This window comes from Empidonax traillii, unplaced genomic scaffold (assembly GCF_003031625.1).
Source record: "Empidonax traillii isolate 1590-97213 ecotype Southwest subspecies unplaced genomic scaffold, ASM303162v1 scaffold355:size2308892, whole genome shotgun sequence".
Classification (NCBI taxonomy): domain Eukaryota; kingdom Metazoa; phylum Chordata; class Aves; order Passeriformes; family Tyrannidae; genus Empidonax; species Empidonax traillii.
Window position 1 is genome coordinate 1,630,126 of NW_020955548.1, and position 16,238 is coordinate 1,646,363.

Sequence of the window (16,238 nt, forward strand, 5' to 3'; positions counted from 1 at the left end):
GAAACTGTATCTTGAGAAATGTAGTTCACTAACTTAGCAGATCATGAACGGCATGAAATCAGAGAATATCCTTTGCCAAAATACACTAGGAATGTTTTGTTATCTATTCATACATAACTGGTTCCAGATGAGAGAAACTCTTCATAGTGAGGTAGCTACAAAATAGATTAGGTAGATATGCAAAAGAATGACAGACAGTAAGCTCTCACTTTATTCAGGAAACATTTTTTCCTTAGCTCAATCAATGCACTGTGTTGCTAATAATTCTCTATGGAGTGGTATTCTTCAGTCAATCATGTCTTTGCAAGTACTTTGCAAATACTACTGTTCAGATTTGTGTCTACCTTTCAACAAGACAGAAAACTTCATCACCTACCCCACGGATCACTGACCTGTTCTTGCAGCTTGTGAAAAAAACTCTCCCCAAGAAGTCCCGTTACCTTTGGCCTCTGCATACCAAAAAAAGCTATGTGGGGGCCAAGCTTCCCCATTTCTCAAACCATTTTCTGCTTGTCACCCTCCTGCTGGCAGCACTTTCTGATGCACTGAGAGTAGAGTTAGCACCCATGGTATGAAGCCCTTCCTGTTCTATCTGGTAAGGATGAGCAGCTGGGTTTCCACCAGCACAAGCCCCCCATTGGGGGACACAGAGAAAGTTCAGAGGCTCCCTTTTTGGTACTGCTACAAAGAATTTTGTCTTATCCAAACACATACAGTATATTGCTTTCTCTTGGAGTTGTTTCTCAAGACAGGGGTCCTACTTTTCCAAGAGACACAGTATATTTTGGCACTGTCTACATTAGTGTCACATATACAAACAGAGCCAGTACAACAGCTCTGCTACAATATTTAATCTGTAAACATGTTTAAAGAGCAAATACTACACACAAGTACTAGCATGGTCATCCTGCTCAAACTAACTTTTGATAAGTTATTACTGCTCAGCTGCTTCTCTGACATTATCAACACAGATAAAATCTCTCATTGGGGAAATTAAAAAGTACTAAATGCCAGTGACTGAAAGAAACTTTGTTACTTTACATTAAAATGACAAGGCAATCAAAGTTTGACAAGAAAAGCTAATTAGTATGCCAGCGATGAAATGTGAAGGATCTCCAGGGAATTGGTTCTGAAAAGTTTTATGTCATTTATGGGGCCTTTTTCTTAGCTAATGTTGTCAGCTCTCATGGTGAAAAACACAACAGTTGAATTTCATTATTTTCATAGGAATTAAGGACTAAAATCCCTTCACTATTTTCTAGTCCTCTTTTCCTCCCCCCTAAAGACTACAGCATATTTTAGTTTGCAACCAGGCATGCAAGTTCTTCAGGATACTACTACAAAAATACTCTAGAGTTATCAATGACACTAAAAATCCTATGGTTTTAAGCGGCTGTATGGTGCTTATTGTGTTAGGTATTTATTTGGACATCTCTATTTAAAGTGTCTACTTATTATACTACACTGTAGTTACATATTTTTTTTTGCCCTCAACACAAACTGAAGTTAATCAACTGCTACAGAACAGAATTGTGGCCTACATAATAAAAAAGGACTAAAATCCTTTGGAAAATGAATCACGTTGCTTGTCACCATCACTCATCACCAGGCACAGGTGGGAGGGACCTTAGAGACAAAGGAGTGGAAATGGGTTTCTCCTCAGGGTGGTGGGGAAATCCCCTCCCGACCTATCTCACCTCTCCAGGTGCCCTTCAGCAACAGGTATAAGGCCTTGGAATCAAAGGACCAGGGAAATAAGAATGTCAATGAAGGTCCATTCAAGTTGGAGGGATCACCTAGGGCAGGGCAACCTACTCCCAACATCACAACCTTGTCAATGAAGAAAAAAAGAAGGGTAGTAGTCATTGGTGATTCCCTTCTGAGAGGAGTGGAGGGCACAACATGCCAACTGGACCCAACCTATACAGAGGGGTGTTGCTTCCCTGAGGCCTGGGTAAGGGATATCACCAAGAAACTTACTAGCTTGGTATGGCCCACTGACTATTGCCTGCTACTGCTTTTCCAGGTAGGTACTGATGAAGTCCCAGCACGACTACAGAAAATCAAGAGGGACCTCAGGGCCTTGGGCAACTCATCAAGGAATCTGGAACACAAGCTGTGTTCTCTTCTGTCCTGCCAGTTGCAGGGAATGATGGGGCAAACCCCAAGAAAATCATACAGATAAATACCTGGCTTTGAGACTGGTGTTACCAGCAGAATTTTGGGGGTTTTGATTGTGGGTTAGTTTATAGGACACTGAGCCTACCGGCAACAAAGAGGGTCCACTGGTCTCAAAAGGGAAAAAGGATCTTAACTCAGGAGTTAGCAGGGCTCATTGAGAAGGATTTACACAAGATTTGAAGGGGGATGGGGACATTGGCAGTGTTGATAGAGATAAGGTTTGGGAAAGGGAGATCTATAGTGACCACCCAAGTAGCAGAAAGAGGTTTAAGAGTAGAGGCCTTCAGCAAGTACAAGCAGCCAAAGACATAACCACAAGACAGGACTATAAGGTGTCCCTGTGCACCCCCACTGGGACTGACACAATCAAATACTGCCATAAAGTGTCTGTACACTAACACACACAGTAGGGGGAAAAAATAGGAGCAACTAGAGATCTGTGTGCAGTCACAGGACTTTGACCTCAATGCGATTATGGAGACATGGTGGGACAGATCCCATGACTGGAATGTGGTCATGATGGGCTACGTGCTTTTCAGGGAAGACTAACCAAGAAGGCACAGTGGGGGATTTGCCCTCTGTGTGAGGCAACACTTGGAATGTATTGAGCTCTGTCTTGAGGTAGATGACAAGTATATAGAGAGCTTATGGGTTATGATTAAAGGTCAGACTAAGTAAGGGTGACACTGTTGTGGGTGTTTGCTACAGGCCTCCTGATCAGGAGGAGGAAGTGGATGAGACCTCCTACAGGGAGCTTGAAACAGCCTCAAAATCACAAGAACTGGTTCTTGTGGGGGACTTTAACTACCCTGACATTTGCTGGAGAAGCAACACAGTGAAGCACAAACAGTCCAAGAGATTCCTGGAAAGCACTGATGTCAACTTCCCGCCACAGGTGGTGGAGGTTCTCACAAGGAATGGTGTGCTCCTCAACCTCATACTAAGAAATGGGGAAGAACTTGTTGGATGTAGCCTTGGCTGTAGTGAACATGGGACTGTGGACTTCCGTATCAGCAAGGAGGAAGAAGGGAAGCAAGTAAGATGTAACCATAGACTTCAGGAGAGCTAACTTCAGCCTTTGTAGCGATCTTCCTGGAAGAATCCTATGGGAACAGGCCCTGCAGGGAAGAGGGGTCCAAGAGAAAGGCTGATATTTAAGGATCACTTCCTCCAGGCTCAAGAATGATGCATCCCAGTGAGCGAAGAATGAGGCAGAGGGGGTAAGACACCTGTGTGAATGAATAAAGAACTGCTGTCATTACTCAAGCATAAGCAGCAAACACACAGGAGATGGAAGCAAGGTCAGGCCACTTTGAATGGATACTCCTGGAATGGATATAGAGAGGTTGTCAAAGTAAGTAGAAATGAGACAAGGAAGGCCAAGGCCCACTTGGAATTAAATCTGGCCAAGGATGTCAATGGCAACAAGAATGGCTCCTTCAAATAAGAAAACAAAGGATAATGCAGGCCCACTACTAAGTGGAGGGGGAACTCTGGTAACAAAGGATGCAGAGAAGGCAGAGTTACTGAGTGTCATCTTTGCATTGGTCTTCATTGACAAGACCTGCCCTCAGGAATCTCTCACCCAGGAGACCAGGTTAAAGGAATGTTGGAAACAAGACTTTCCCTTGGTCAAGGAGGTTTGGGTTAGAGAACACCTAGGAAAAACTGACAATGAGGCAGCTTGCAGTCATCTTTGAAAGGTCATGGAGATCAGGAGAGGGGCCTGAGGACTGGAAAAAAGAAAATGTCATTGCAGTCTTAAAAATTAACAAGAAGGAGGTCCCAGGGAACTACTAGCCTGTCAGCTTTCCATCAAACCCAAGAAAGGTGATGAAGCACCTCATTCTGGAGGCCATCCCTATCCACATGACTGAGAAAAAGATGATCAGGAGTAGACAGCATGGATTCTCTAAAGGGAAATTGTGCTTGACCAACATGATTGCCTTCTATGAGGAAACACCTACCTGGATGGATGAGGGTATTGTCTACCTCTTCAGCAAGGCTTTTGACACTGTCTCTCACAACATCCTCACAGGCAAACTCAGGAAGTGTGGACTGGGTGAGTGGACAACGAGGCGGATTGAGAACTGGATGAATGGCAGATTCCAGAGGGTTGTAAACAGGGTCCAGTTGGAGGCCTGTCACTAGTGATGTCCTAATGACTTAGATGAAGGGGCAGATGCTTCCTTAATGAGTTCACTGATGACACAAAGCTGGGAGAAGTGTCCAATACCCCAGAGTGCTGTGCAGCCCTTCAGAGGAACCTTGAGAGATTGGAGAGATGGGTAGAGAAGAACCAAGAAGAATCCAACAAAAGCAAATGTGGAGTCCTGCACCCCATAAACACAACATCCTATGACCTGCAGAGCATGTGTGTGCCTTGATGGCAAAACTCATTCTTACCTAGAAGTTAGCTGATATTCTGCAAAACATGTAGAAACACTCTTTTACAAAATAAACTGCTCTTGATATGTTTACTCACTAACACTTGATTCTTGATAACATGTATTATTACAATATATGCTTTCCTATTCTCTCTCATTTTTAAGGACGAATTACTTAATAAAATAAGGAAACTAAACATGTTTTGAAAGACCAAAGTTCATATTCTTCTCACTTGTGAAAGACACGCAAAAAAAATGTACATTTAATAAGAACTAGTCTGTACACGAAGTCTCCAAGTAGGACATCACTTTTAAAAGGTCATGTCATTGAAAATAAAATGAAAAGAAAAAGTAAAATTTAATAAGAAAGGAAAGAAAGGAAGGAAAAGGAACTCAAAAGGTTAATAATCTATCTTTTAAACAAAAAAGGCAATCTACTTTTTCTCATTAAAACCTGACACACAGCACTAACTGAAGAGATTATGTTGTGAAAACATACTGCATCGCATGGTAATGCTTGATCGAGATCAGCAATCAGGAGCAAAAAGAAAGCACTGTTTCGTGATTATAATAGCAAATTCTGGAAGACAACCAAATACATCATCTGGCAGCTCAACAGCTGTTACAGCTTGGTAGTAATACCTTGGCATTTGCTATAAGCTATAACTTGAAAAAATTGATTTCTCATATGCCAGAAACAAGAAAATGTTCTCCTTTTAACATCTCTGAAGTTTCTTTCACTAGAATACCGAGTTAATTGATCCACTTTCTTTTTATTTTGCTCAGGTTTTACCCTTGCTGCTAAGCTAATAGTGTATCAATTAAATTAAAAAAAAAAACAAAACAAAAAAAGTTTGAGAGAAAAATACTGAGGGCAACATAAATAAACAATATGTGTTCAGATGAATTCCTTTTTGATGACACACTAGGTAGCAGACAGCAGAAAATATTTCTAATTGTCCTCGGTCATACTCATTGCCATGATCAGTCACTTACTGTTATACTTCCAACCTCCCTGAAAAAGGGACATTTCCAAAATAAGGTTTAGTACCTTTCCAGATGTTTTGCAGTTAATTAAGCCTTCTTCTTCCAAGTCAAAGGCATTACACAAGGATGAAGGATTAAAACAACAATGCTGAGAATTAACAATACCTAACAAACCCAGTTTTAAAATTACTACTGGGTACAGGATAGGAAAAGAAAAGACGCTTATTGCAATTTCTCTAACTACATGAAATTGTTAAAGAACTTGTCCTGTGTTTAGACAGGCTCCCCCAAAAGATCAATTTTCTAAGCACACAATACTTTATTCACCTTAAAGTAAGAAAGAACATGGACTACTTAAAATCTTTCAGCATTTCAACTATTCAAGTTATTTTAGGGTTAAGTAAAAGCAATTCATCATAAATATTTTAGATTCAAGCATTTTACTTAGATTTTGAAGTGTCATAAACAATATCTCTCAGAAATCAATATTCACACAGTACATCTATGGGGAAAAGAAACAACATATACACAAAGGTGGTTTAAGCTATCAAAGAGATCTCTACCTTTACGCCTAGTGCAGTTTTCTTGGCCTCTGCTTTTAATCTTGTAGCTCTTAACATAGGCCTGGTTTTCTTATAATCTTGTTTTCCTAGAGTAGAGAAGCATATTTAATGAAAATAATGCAAAAAAGAATATAAAGAATGTGAGCATTTATTTCAGTTAAAAAGTCAGATGCAAGATTTTGAAAACATCCTACAGTCCATCGTTTTAAACAGAAGCTTCTCTGTAACACAGGGACTTGATCCATAGAACAATGATCCTTAAAACAGACAATGATAGCAACAAGCAAGAGTCGACAAATCAGCATAGAGCCTATTACTCCAGAGTGGCATCAAAATACATATACGGATAGATACCCACTACTACAATGTTTCTTAAGTTGTTCAGTAAGAATCAAACAGCAAAGAAATAGATTAGGTGGATGATATTTTTCCCTTTGATTTAAATCAAAACAAAAATCTTCATTAGAATTTTCGTTGGTTAGTCATCCCTAATGCACACATAAATGTGCAATACAGGCCATCCTTGTGAATGTAAATGTTTCATTATTCTGAACTGGAACATTATTTGCAGGTATCAGAACTCACAGATATGCAGGTCAGTCTAAGTAAGCGCAGACCATTGCTCGACATCTGCTTGTAGAAACATGTTAAATAGAAACTTCTAGATGTACTTTTTAGAAGTGAGAGAGACTATCTCTTGCAGCCACAGAGTGCAACCAAATGCTTGATTACCATGAGTCCATATGAACTGAGTTCAGAGGAGGTCATGCAAGTATTTAGAAATGGTATAAATCATTTATCTCAACCTAATAATGAAGCATAACACACTTGTTAACTCTCAGGGATATTTCTGCTATCTGAAAGGTCTGTTACTATGTATTATTAACTGTAGCTTCTTTAAGTTAAGAGAAGCCAAGGTACAGATACAGCCAAAAAAAGGAGGAGAAGGAAAAGAGGAATCTGTGAAGAAACTGATCAGAGGGGTAAAGCTTCAGCAGAACCCCTTAGGCTTTTCAAGAGTCCTTTCTGGTTTTCACCTTGTAAAGCATACATGCCTTTCTCTCTTTTTTGCCTATTTCCAAAGCTGAGCTACAATGCTTAAAGCAGAATGTCTTGCCATTTTTAAATCACTAATTTTACCTATCTGTACATTAGCTTTCATTACCATTACAGTTGAATAACCTTTCCTCTAAAATTGTGTCCCATTTGCTCAATGAGATGTGATCTTACATTCATAATCAATAACGTAATCTTCTTATTTCATGGTTATCTTCATAGCTGCGGTTTAAGAGAGCAGTGATGAAACTCTGAAACATGAATTGGAAAGGAAAGGTCTTCTCCAGTGATATACTGGATTCATGAAAACAGGCTTCTGCCTTTGTCTACTCTTCCTATCATTCTGTTCATACTCAACACAGAGATCCTCTCTGTAGGATATTGCAGATGCTGAACTCGCATTACAAATTTGCTTTCATTGGATAATCTCTCCTCAACCCTAGGGATTATATATGGTGAAGGTCTCCATATTATCCTCTGGTCAGGTATTATTCATAAAAGACTTGAAATAACTTAAAAATACTCAATGACAAAAGGAAAAATAACTGAAACCATGTGTATTAGGAAAAAAAAAGGCAGGATATCTCCAAGGAACTTTCTTAGAGGACAGAGTGAAAAAAAGATGACAGAATGATGATTTATGTCTGATGCTCCAACATACTCATCCAGTCAATGCATCTCATTAGCAGGACAGGACCGTTGCAGCATTATTCTTCAGAATATATGTGATATCTGATAATAGGATGCATCAGAAGTACAGTGAATTTTTTTGAATAGTTAGGGAAAGAATTGCAGAAACCACAATAATGGCTAAATCATCAGATGAAGCAAGCCAGAGAGAGAACATGCTTCTTCTCCCTGAAGTCCTGCAGTCATACTTCTGCTATGAAATAGTTAAAGATCTGTCAGAATTTCCATTATAAATGGCAGGAGTTTATAACTCATAAAAATACACTCCAGGCTGAAATTTGGCATAGTTATACCCAAGCCTTGAATTTTTTTGTTTGTTTGTTAATAGCCAACTTTTGTAAGTGGTGCAGCTGTTCTTACTTACTTGTGAACAAACTATAGAAATTTATCAATCTGAAATATTTGAAGCATGAAAAATACATTCATTTAGAAGCATGTAGCTGACAAGGGCTAAGTTCAATTTCAGTTCTCATCATTCAGATTTGCTGCTCTCCCATCTGGGGTAAATGAAGCAGGACAGTCAGAGGTTTCCCTTCCAGTGACGCAATGGCATTAGATAATGAAAATTAGAAAGTTTTGTAAGGTCCATTAGCAATGGAGTCATTGAATGTCAAAGTCAGCCAGTGAAACCCACTTCCCCTTCCTACCATTGCCCATTCTCCCTCCTTTTCTCCAAGGTTCAAGTCTGAAGGTGACAAAAGCAGGGGTAAATATTTGCACAGGACACCCAGTCTGTGAGCTACATCTATTGGCAGGACCACATCTATTCACAGAAAAGGGAACGCTTATTGGTGCTTTGCCCTTAGTTTCAGACACTCTGCTACTGTTTATTCCAGTATCATGGCTACAACTAAGACTGGATTCTACTTACCAGAGAATACTTCCAGATTTATATTAAGTCTGATATGAACAACTAACTCTCCTATATAACAAATAGGCTATTTTAATGACTCTAGAGCTGGTAGTTCTCCAATTCCAAGCACCTGCCATCAATTTACTACTCCCCCTGCTAAATATAATAGCAAAAAAAAAGAAAAAAAAGAGGGCATCAGTGGACTTCTTTGTAATGAAAACCAGATTCAGCAACTGTACAAAAAGACTCTTAAAACATGTGAAATTTCTGAGGCCTTGGGAAAGACATCTACACTACAGGACTATAAAGAACTATGAAATGCAAAGCCCCTGCCACATGAATACTGATCATTACCACCTGGAAAATAAGCAGAAATAGATAATACAGGCTCCCTACAGCCCCCCTTCTTTTGGGTTTGCAAATTCAACCAGTTGGAATACTTATATTCACACTCTCAATGTCTTCTACTTTTATCTCATTTATCCTGCAAGCTTTCTTGTACATTTATCTGTCAGAGTCATCAGCTTAAGCTATTTCTTCTTCCCAGGAAGTGATTGTCAAAGCTAGTTAAGACGGACTCATCAGACAAAGCCTCATTTGTGTGCTTTACCCAACGCCTATCTGAGATACTGAGTTTTCCTGAGGGAACATATGAAGGCAAGAAGAAGCCAAAAGATAGAATTGGAAAATTTCCAGAAAAAAATCTTACTTTTTTTATTACTTAAGCGCAGTTCTTTCCTCTTCTACTTCTCATTGTTGTTATTAATTTGTCATCTCATCTCTTCTTTCAAACTCGAAAGCCAGTTTTCCTTTTTTTGTAACTATCTCAATTTCTTTCTTTCTTTTTTCCCCCAAATGTGCCACTTCTTTCTTTTTCCAAGTCCATCACTTCCTTTCCATTTTTAAGGCCAAAGAAATAGTCCATGACAGGGCAACTTTTCTTACTGACTACAGATATTATCTCTCTGCTCATCCTGCCTCCTGCCAGATATTCTCAAAACCAGATGCAAAGATCATCCACTTTTCCATTCAGTGTTTGAAATACCCTTTGCCCTTTGGAAGGTCTCCAGAGCTTGCCTTGCACCGTTCCATATTTCTTGCACAGTTTTTTCCGCTCCTTTGGTGGCAAAGTGACCTCAGTAGCACTTGAACTGAGTTGTGCCCTGTTTACAGATCCCACTTGGAAAACTTTCCACAGGTAGAAATGAAGACTATTCTACTAGCTGTAGGATTAGAAAAGGGTGAAGATAAGGGTGAAATACAGTGAGTTTTTTAGCTACTAAACACAGCTATATTGTGAAACATGCTAAAGGATGTCTCCTTCACTGTGAATATTAGGGATTCATACAATATGCAACATGCTTGCTTCTCTTCATGTAACTAGGAATAATAATCTAAGGATTGCACAAGACTTTTTTTATTTAACCCTTTAAAAGGAAATTGAGATCCCATATATACCTTCTACTCAATAATTTTATTACAATTAGAGATGACCTGATTTTGTATATTGAGTATTCTTTTTTAAGTAAACCTCCAGTGATGCAATGATAAATGCAAAATTTAAACTAAATAATATGTATGAGCTAAACAAGTTCATTAAGTTCTGGGTTAATTTTTTTTTCAGTCTACAGAAATACTGTGGCACTGCCAGGTAGTATTCATTACACTGTACTTTGCATATATACTGAGCTCCGTGATGGATGTAACTGAGAACACAGCATGTTGAGAACTACATTTAAGAAAACTGACTACATTTAAGATTGTATGTAAAGATGCTGCTGTCTAAGATACAACATGAACAAATCTGTAGAATAACTTCACAAGAAAAAAAATTATATTTCCAACCCTTCTAGATATTTCTAGAAGGGTTTCTTTCATTCTAACAATAGCTCATTACTGGAATTGAATAACAGACTGAAGACTGCCTCTCTGCTTTTCAATTCGTCAGGCTTAAGCTGAAACAGGACTGCATCTTTGGCCTTTGTTGATGCTGCTGTCCAAGCTTATTATCATATGAATATCTAGTTATTGTTTTATAAATGTTCACATTTTGGGAGCTCCCTGCTTTCTTTTCTCTCAACAGACTTCACAATATCCACCTTCATTATCATCATGTGGCAGCATTGCTCTTCGCCTGCATTTGCTACTTTAAAAATTAATGCACTGCTATTTTCTGAATACTGTACTGCATAAGCTGCTTATGAGTACATTATGCTATCAAGCAAGCACATGCAGAAAAGCTTCCTAAACTGTTATTCTTTCAGTGAAAATACAGCTGGTTCTGCTTCAAAGGCACTTCTTTTCACCTGCAAATGGACTTGCTCCTACACTTACTCCTCAATTCATTGTCTTTTATTTGTGTCTGCAAATCTGTAATTGCCTTTAATTAGAAAAAAGTAAATTCAGTGCTTTAATCTTGCAAATACATTCAATCATAATTCTGTCTGGGATGAATACCAAGTTCTATTCACTGACTGATCTTTATAACAAAGGTATATAAATTTATTGTCCATTTATATAGACCACACCAATTAAGCCACAATGGAAAACCAAATAGATAAGAGTCAAAATATTTAAAATGAGAAATGTGCAATCTAAATTTAATTACTCAGACAAATAATTTGAAAATTAGTTATTTACAGCATGCCAAAAAACCTGACAGATAGTAAAATCTGCTAATCAACATTACAGATTTAAAAATCCTTTCAACATTTTTACTATAACTCATAAGAACCAACAAACTGCTGTCCTGAATCTTCCTGTGCTGGTATTATAGTCATAATGAAAACATTAATAAGACATTTTCCAAATAGCAGCAATCCATTTCATATGCTAAAGTATTGTTTAAGGTGTAATAAAACTGCAAATACTGGGTAAATTTTAGTTACCAATACTAGTTTAACTACAGTACATTAATGTAACAGATGCTGAAACACATACTAAAATGTATATATAGCTAATCAGAAATTAGAGGCAAAGTGTAGCAAGCTTTACTGTCAAATTAGAAGGGTGAAATCACACACCTGGTTAAACTGAAATCAATGTATTTATTAGGATTATTGACATGAATTAGTGAAGGTTCCATGAACCCTACACAAAACCCCACAGAACATAGTTCAGCTGTGACGTGGTGGTTCCCAAACCAGTTACCCATGTCTGTACTACAGAGTCACTGTGGTGAAGATATACCATAATTAGCACACTTAGCTTCTTCAGAACTGCTCCTGTGTACCAGCTATGGTCCTGCTTTAAGCTACAGCCTCTGGGAGTCATATGGTCCATCCCTCTGCTCAGAACAGAGATGACTTCTAAACTGGATTCAACCTGAAGGTCAGCTCCAGTTACTATCGGAGCTAGTCTAGCTGAGCTTATCTAGTTGAGTTTTGAGTATCTCCAAATGTGGAGATTCCACAACCTCTCTGAACAACTTTTTCCAACACTTGACCATCCTTCTGGCAAAAATATTTTCCACCTACCTAGTGAGAATTTCCATGTTCTAGCTTGCTTCTTGTCCTAGCACTGTACACCTTTGAGAAAAGTTAGGCTTCACCCTGTCCATAGCCTCCTAATAAATATTTGTAGACAGCAGTAACATCTCAGCTGAGCTTTCTCTTAAAGCTGAAAACACAGCTCTCTCAGCTTCTCCTTGTACATCCTGTGCTCCAAATAGACATCTCGACCATTCACTGGACTCACTCTAGTACGACCATATCTTCCATCCAGTTTGCTTGAAGATGATCATGGCATTTCTGTTTTTCAAATTATCAAGGAACCACTTCCCTGGAACCAGCTGAATGGCTGACAACTGAGGGAGAATTTAGCCGTAAAATCCCATTGCCTGAAATACCTTAATGTAACTCGTGTTCACCAATGGAATTCAGTAGGATCTGTAAACAGCAAGTCAACGGACTAAAAATTCAAATTTGTACTATCAAAAATTCCATAACTTTACAGTAGTTTGTTTTTTTAGTAGGAGGAAATACAAGCATTTTTTTCCTACATACCCTGGGACTCTTCAAAACTGAGCTCTGTCATCTCCTACATAGTAGTAGAACTTTTAAGTGCCTTTCTAAATGCCAGTAAGTTAGGTGTGTGGCATGGGAAAAGAAGTGTTTTCTAAAGTGCCTTGTAATATCATCCAGATCCATAAAAGTACCTAGACACCTTGCTCCTAAGGTGCATGTATATGATTCTACGATCTTTGAGAGACTTTAAACCACCCACTGTATATTCACTGAGGAACAGAACTTCAATCCAGTGAAACTCTGTGAAACTCTACTCACACACAACACATCTTAAACACGCCTGCCTCATTCACAACACTCTAAAACTGGAAATAACTATTTATTTAGGATGTCGAGGAACCTCAGAAAAATAAAATTCCACAGGAATTTCAGGCCTAACTTCATTAAAAATCAGTCAGCAAATCATACATCAGTAAGCCTTTTATAACCTATGTCTGAGAATCTGCAATACAGCCCTAGCTTACATCTACAGAAACAAGACCAAGCTCTCAAGAATTTATTTTTATTGTTTTTTGTGCTATTAGTGTCACACAGATCCATTCAATGAGCTTCCTTTTCCTGAGAAGCAGAAGTGAGATTTTCTTTTTTTAATTGCTGTGATTCCAAAGGGAGTTTTTGGGTGGTCTTAGGTTAACAGAAAGATTTTGATCTGTCTTATATCTACACAAGAGTATGTCTGTACTCAGAAAAGGCACGAAAACCCCCCACAGTCTCTCTATTTTATTCAGGTTTAATGGCAGCTCAAATCACTGACCATTTTTCAATCTTGAGAGACAGAACAGCTTGACACTAAGAATACATTTGCAAAGGACACATCATCATTTAACACAACATTAAGTGCTCAGGGACAACTTTTTACCACAGACACAATGTGCTCTGAGCTCAGGGTTGACATTTAATGCTACAAAGATAATCCAACCAGTCATTCATGAGGGGTAAATTAATTTTCAAGCAACTATATTTCAGCTTTAAGCCAACAAGAAGGATGCATTAAAATAAGTTCATTTTATGCTGCATGCAAGATAAAAAAACCCCCACAGAATATAATGCATTCTTAAATACACGAAAATATACCCATTTAATTATTGCTATATTTCCCTCATTTCAAACCAGTAGTCTGGTAATATTTGTTAAATATAATATTCTAACTGTAAACAGAAAATCCCTCAGAATTTGCTATGAGTTGCCATGAAAAGCAGTATTTCACTAAAAAATGTGAACATCTTTATAAAGGCATACACTCTAATCAGTAATTCAGAACGTATTTAAAAGCAGCACCTTTTCTGATATTTCTCTTAAGGAGTATTTTAAAAATCTATATAAGCATTTAAGAAAAATAATTCAGGAAACTGGTTATCAATAATGTAGAGAACAAAAAAAAATCAATACTTTAAATAATTATTCAGTTAATTTAATTGTTTTCAATACCTGTATAATACCTTGCAATTAACTGCAAGACTATAATAAAAGATCTGAAGAAGAGCACTAAAATATTGATGCTTACTAGGTACGATTTGATAGGCAGTCCTTTCTCATGCCTTTCAGTGCTAAACTATCTGTTGCAGTTTTATGCTCAAGCCCAACAGGTGCATGCCTACAGCCATTAAAAGTACTGTCTCCATGCAAAAAGAGTAGCTTCCACACACATGATGGCAGTTCAAATAACCTTTCCAACAATCTCCATAATACTTCCCACTCAAAAAAACAACTACGAAAACATTAAATACCTTTCTTAAAAATAAATTAACACACACTACGGATCACTGGGTGGGTGTTTCACTTCTTTCTTCTCCGCATACATGATATACATACATTGAAATGCATATGTAGTTTTGAGCACATTTTTATTACTTTGCTATGGAACAACTACTAGCAGTTACACTTTCATATAAACAACCATATTTCAGTATTAATTCTGAAAATGAGAAAAGAAAACAAAAAATTACTACTGCTTAGGGGAGGCTATTTACAAGAGCATGTAGTGACAGGACAAGGTGGAATGGCTTCAAAATGAAAGTGAGTAGGTTTAGATTAGACATTAGAAAAAAATTTTTTACTATGAGGGTGGTGAGACACTGGAATGGGTGGCCCAGAGAAGTTGTGGATGTCCCATCCCTTGAAGTGTTTAAGGCCAGGTCGGATGGAGCTCTGAGTAACCCGGCCTGGTGAGGGGTGTCCCTGCCCATGGTAGGGGGTTGGAACAAGCTGATCTTGAGGGTCCCTTCCAACCCAAACCATCCTATGATTCTAAGAAGTATCCACCATCAATGCAAATAAAAGCCATATTTTGATCAAACATTTGATTAGATGTTTTTTGGACAATAGAAACTATCAGACTATTTCATTCATGATAAAATGTGAAAAAGGCAGCATAAGGTGTGGTAAAAGGGACATACAGCATACAAAGAGTCTTTCTGCCTCTCTGAGACAAGCTGCATCCAGCTGAAATTTGCCTTGCACTAACTTTATTAACTGTTGGCTGCAAAAAAGTGGAAACAGAACTTATTGGTATCTTTTATGTACATACTTTTCTTACACATTCAGTCACAGTCTGCCTGTGACTCTACTCACTGTTACAAACCCTTTCTGCAAGATTATTGCCTAAGCATTTCTTTTACATATTCAGTTTCTAGGTTGAATATTTATACCAAAGTTAAGAATTCTGCCCTTTTTCTGTTGGACTATACTCTACTTTTCCAAGCCATTTCACTGATTTTTCAAATTTAGTTTGAATATTAATTTTAAACTCCTCTCTTTACTGCCTCTCATATTGGTATAATTTTTCATCATCCCACTGGCAATAAATACTAGGTCCAGGACAGGCCACTGTGGATCCATTAATAACTACTGAGAACAACTTTCATACCGCTTTGGTACCCATTCTGCAGTAGCTTCATATTAATGCATCTCTAAGTTTGTTTACCAGAATACATTGCCAGAAAGCCTTGACAAGGTCAAGGTGTATGACACCTCTTCCTCTTCCTCATCAGTGGAAAGTTTGCTACTCTGTCAGAGAAGAAAATGGAACAGATTTAACAAACCACATTGACTGTTTTTGACCTTCTTCTTGTACTGTAGGTGCTTAGGAAACATTGTTCCTGTCCTGAAGAGCTTGCTGTGAAGGATGAGGAAGGTGTGTTCAATAATTTATGAATATTATATATCCCATCTGTTTGCTTGTTATTGTGATGTTGGCTTTATAAATACCAGAGGTTAGCTCCAGTAAAAGCTGGCCTGTGCTTAAGCAAGAAGGTAGGAAAACACTAGTAATAGTTCTCCACTAAGCACAACACTTAAAAACAATAAAGGAAAATACAGAGACTGATGTCCAGAGATTAATGATCCCATTAAATTTCCCACAATAAAGCATATCCATATAACAGATGTTCCACAAAACATCTTTGTTCCTGTTATCTCTGCAACTATATAGCCAGAAATTTCTGTCATTGTCTTACATTAATTACTTTATTTTCACCTTAAACAGAATAGGAACAAC

The 16,238-nt window shown here is 38.0% G+C and overlaps 1 protein-coding gene across 3 annotated transcripts in view; it reads right to left on the reverse strand.

Annotated features, from left to right (window-relative positions):
* The window catches only part of TRIQK (triple QxxK/R motif containing), a 60,173-nt gene that overhangs the window by 7,708 nt on the left and 36,227 nt on the right, over positions 1 to 16,238 (reverse strand). For all 3 annotated transcript variants that reach the window (XM_027892516.1, XM_027892514.1, XM_027892515.1), the window contains exon 3: positions 6,119 to 6,204. In XM_027892516.1, the coding sequence (XP_027748317.1) occupies positions 6,119 to 6,204 (86 nt within the window). The remainder of the gene's footprint in view (positions 1 to 6,118; positions 6,205 to 16,238) is intronic.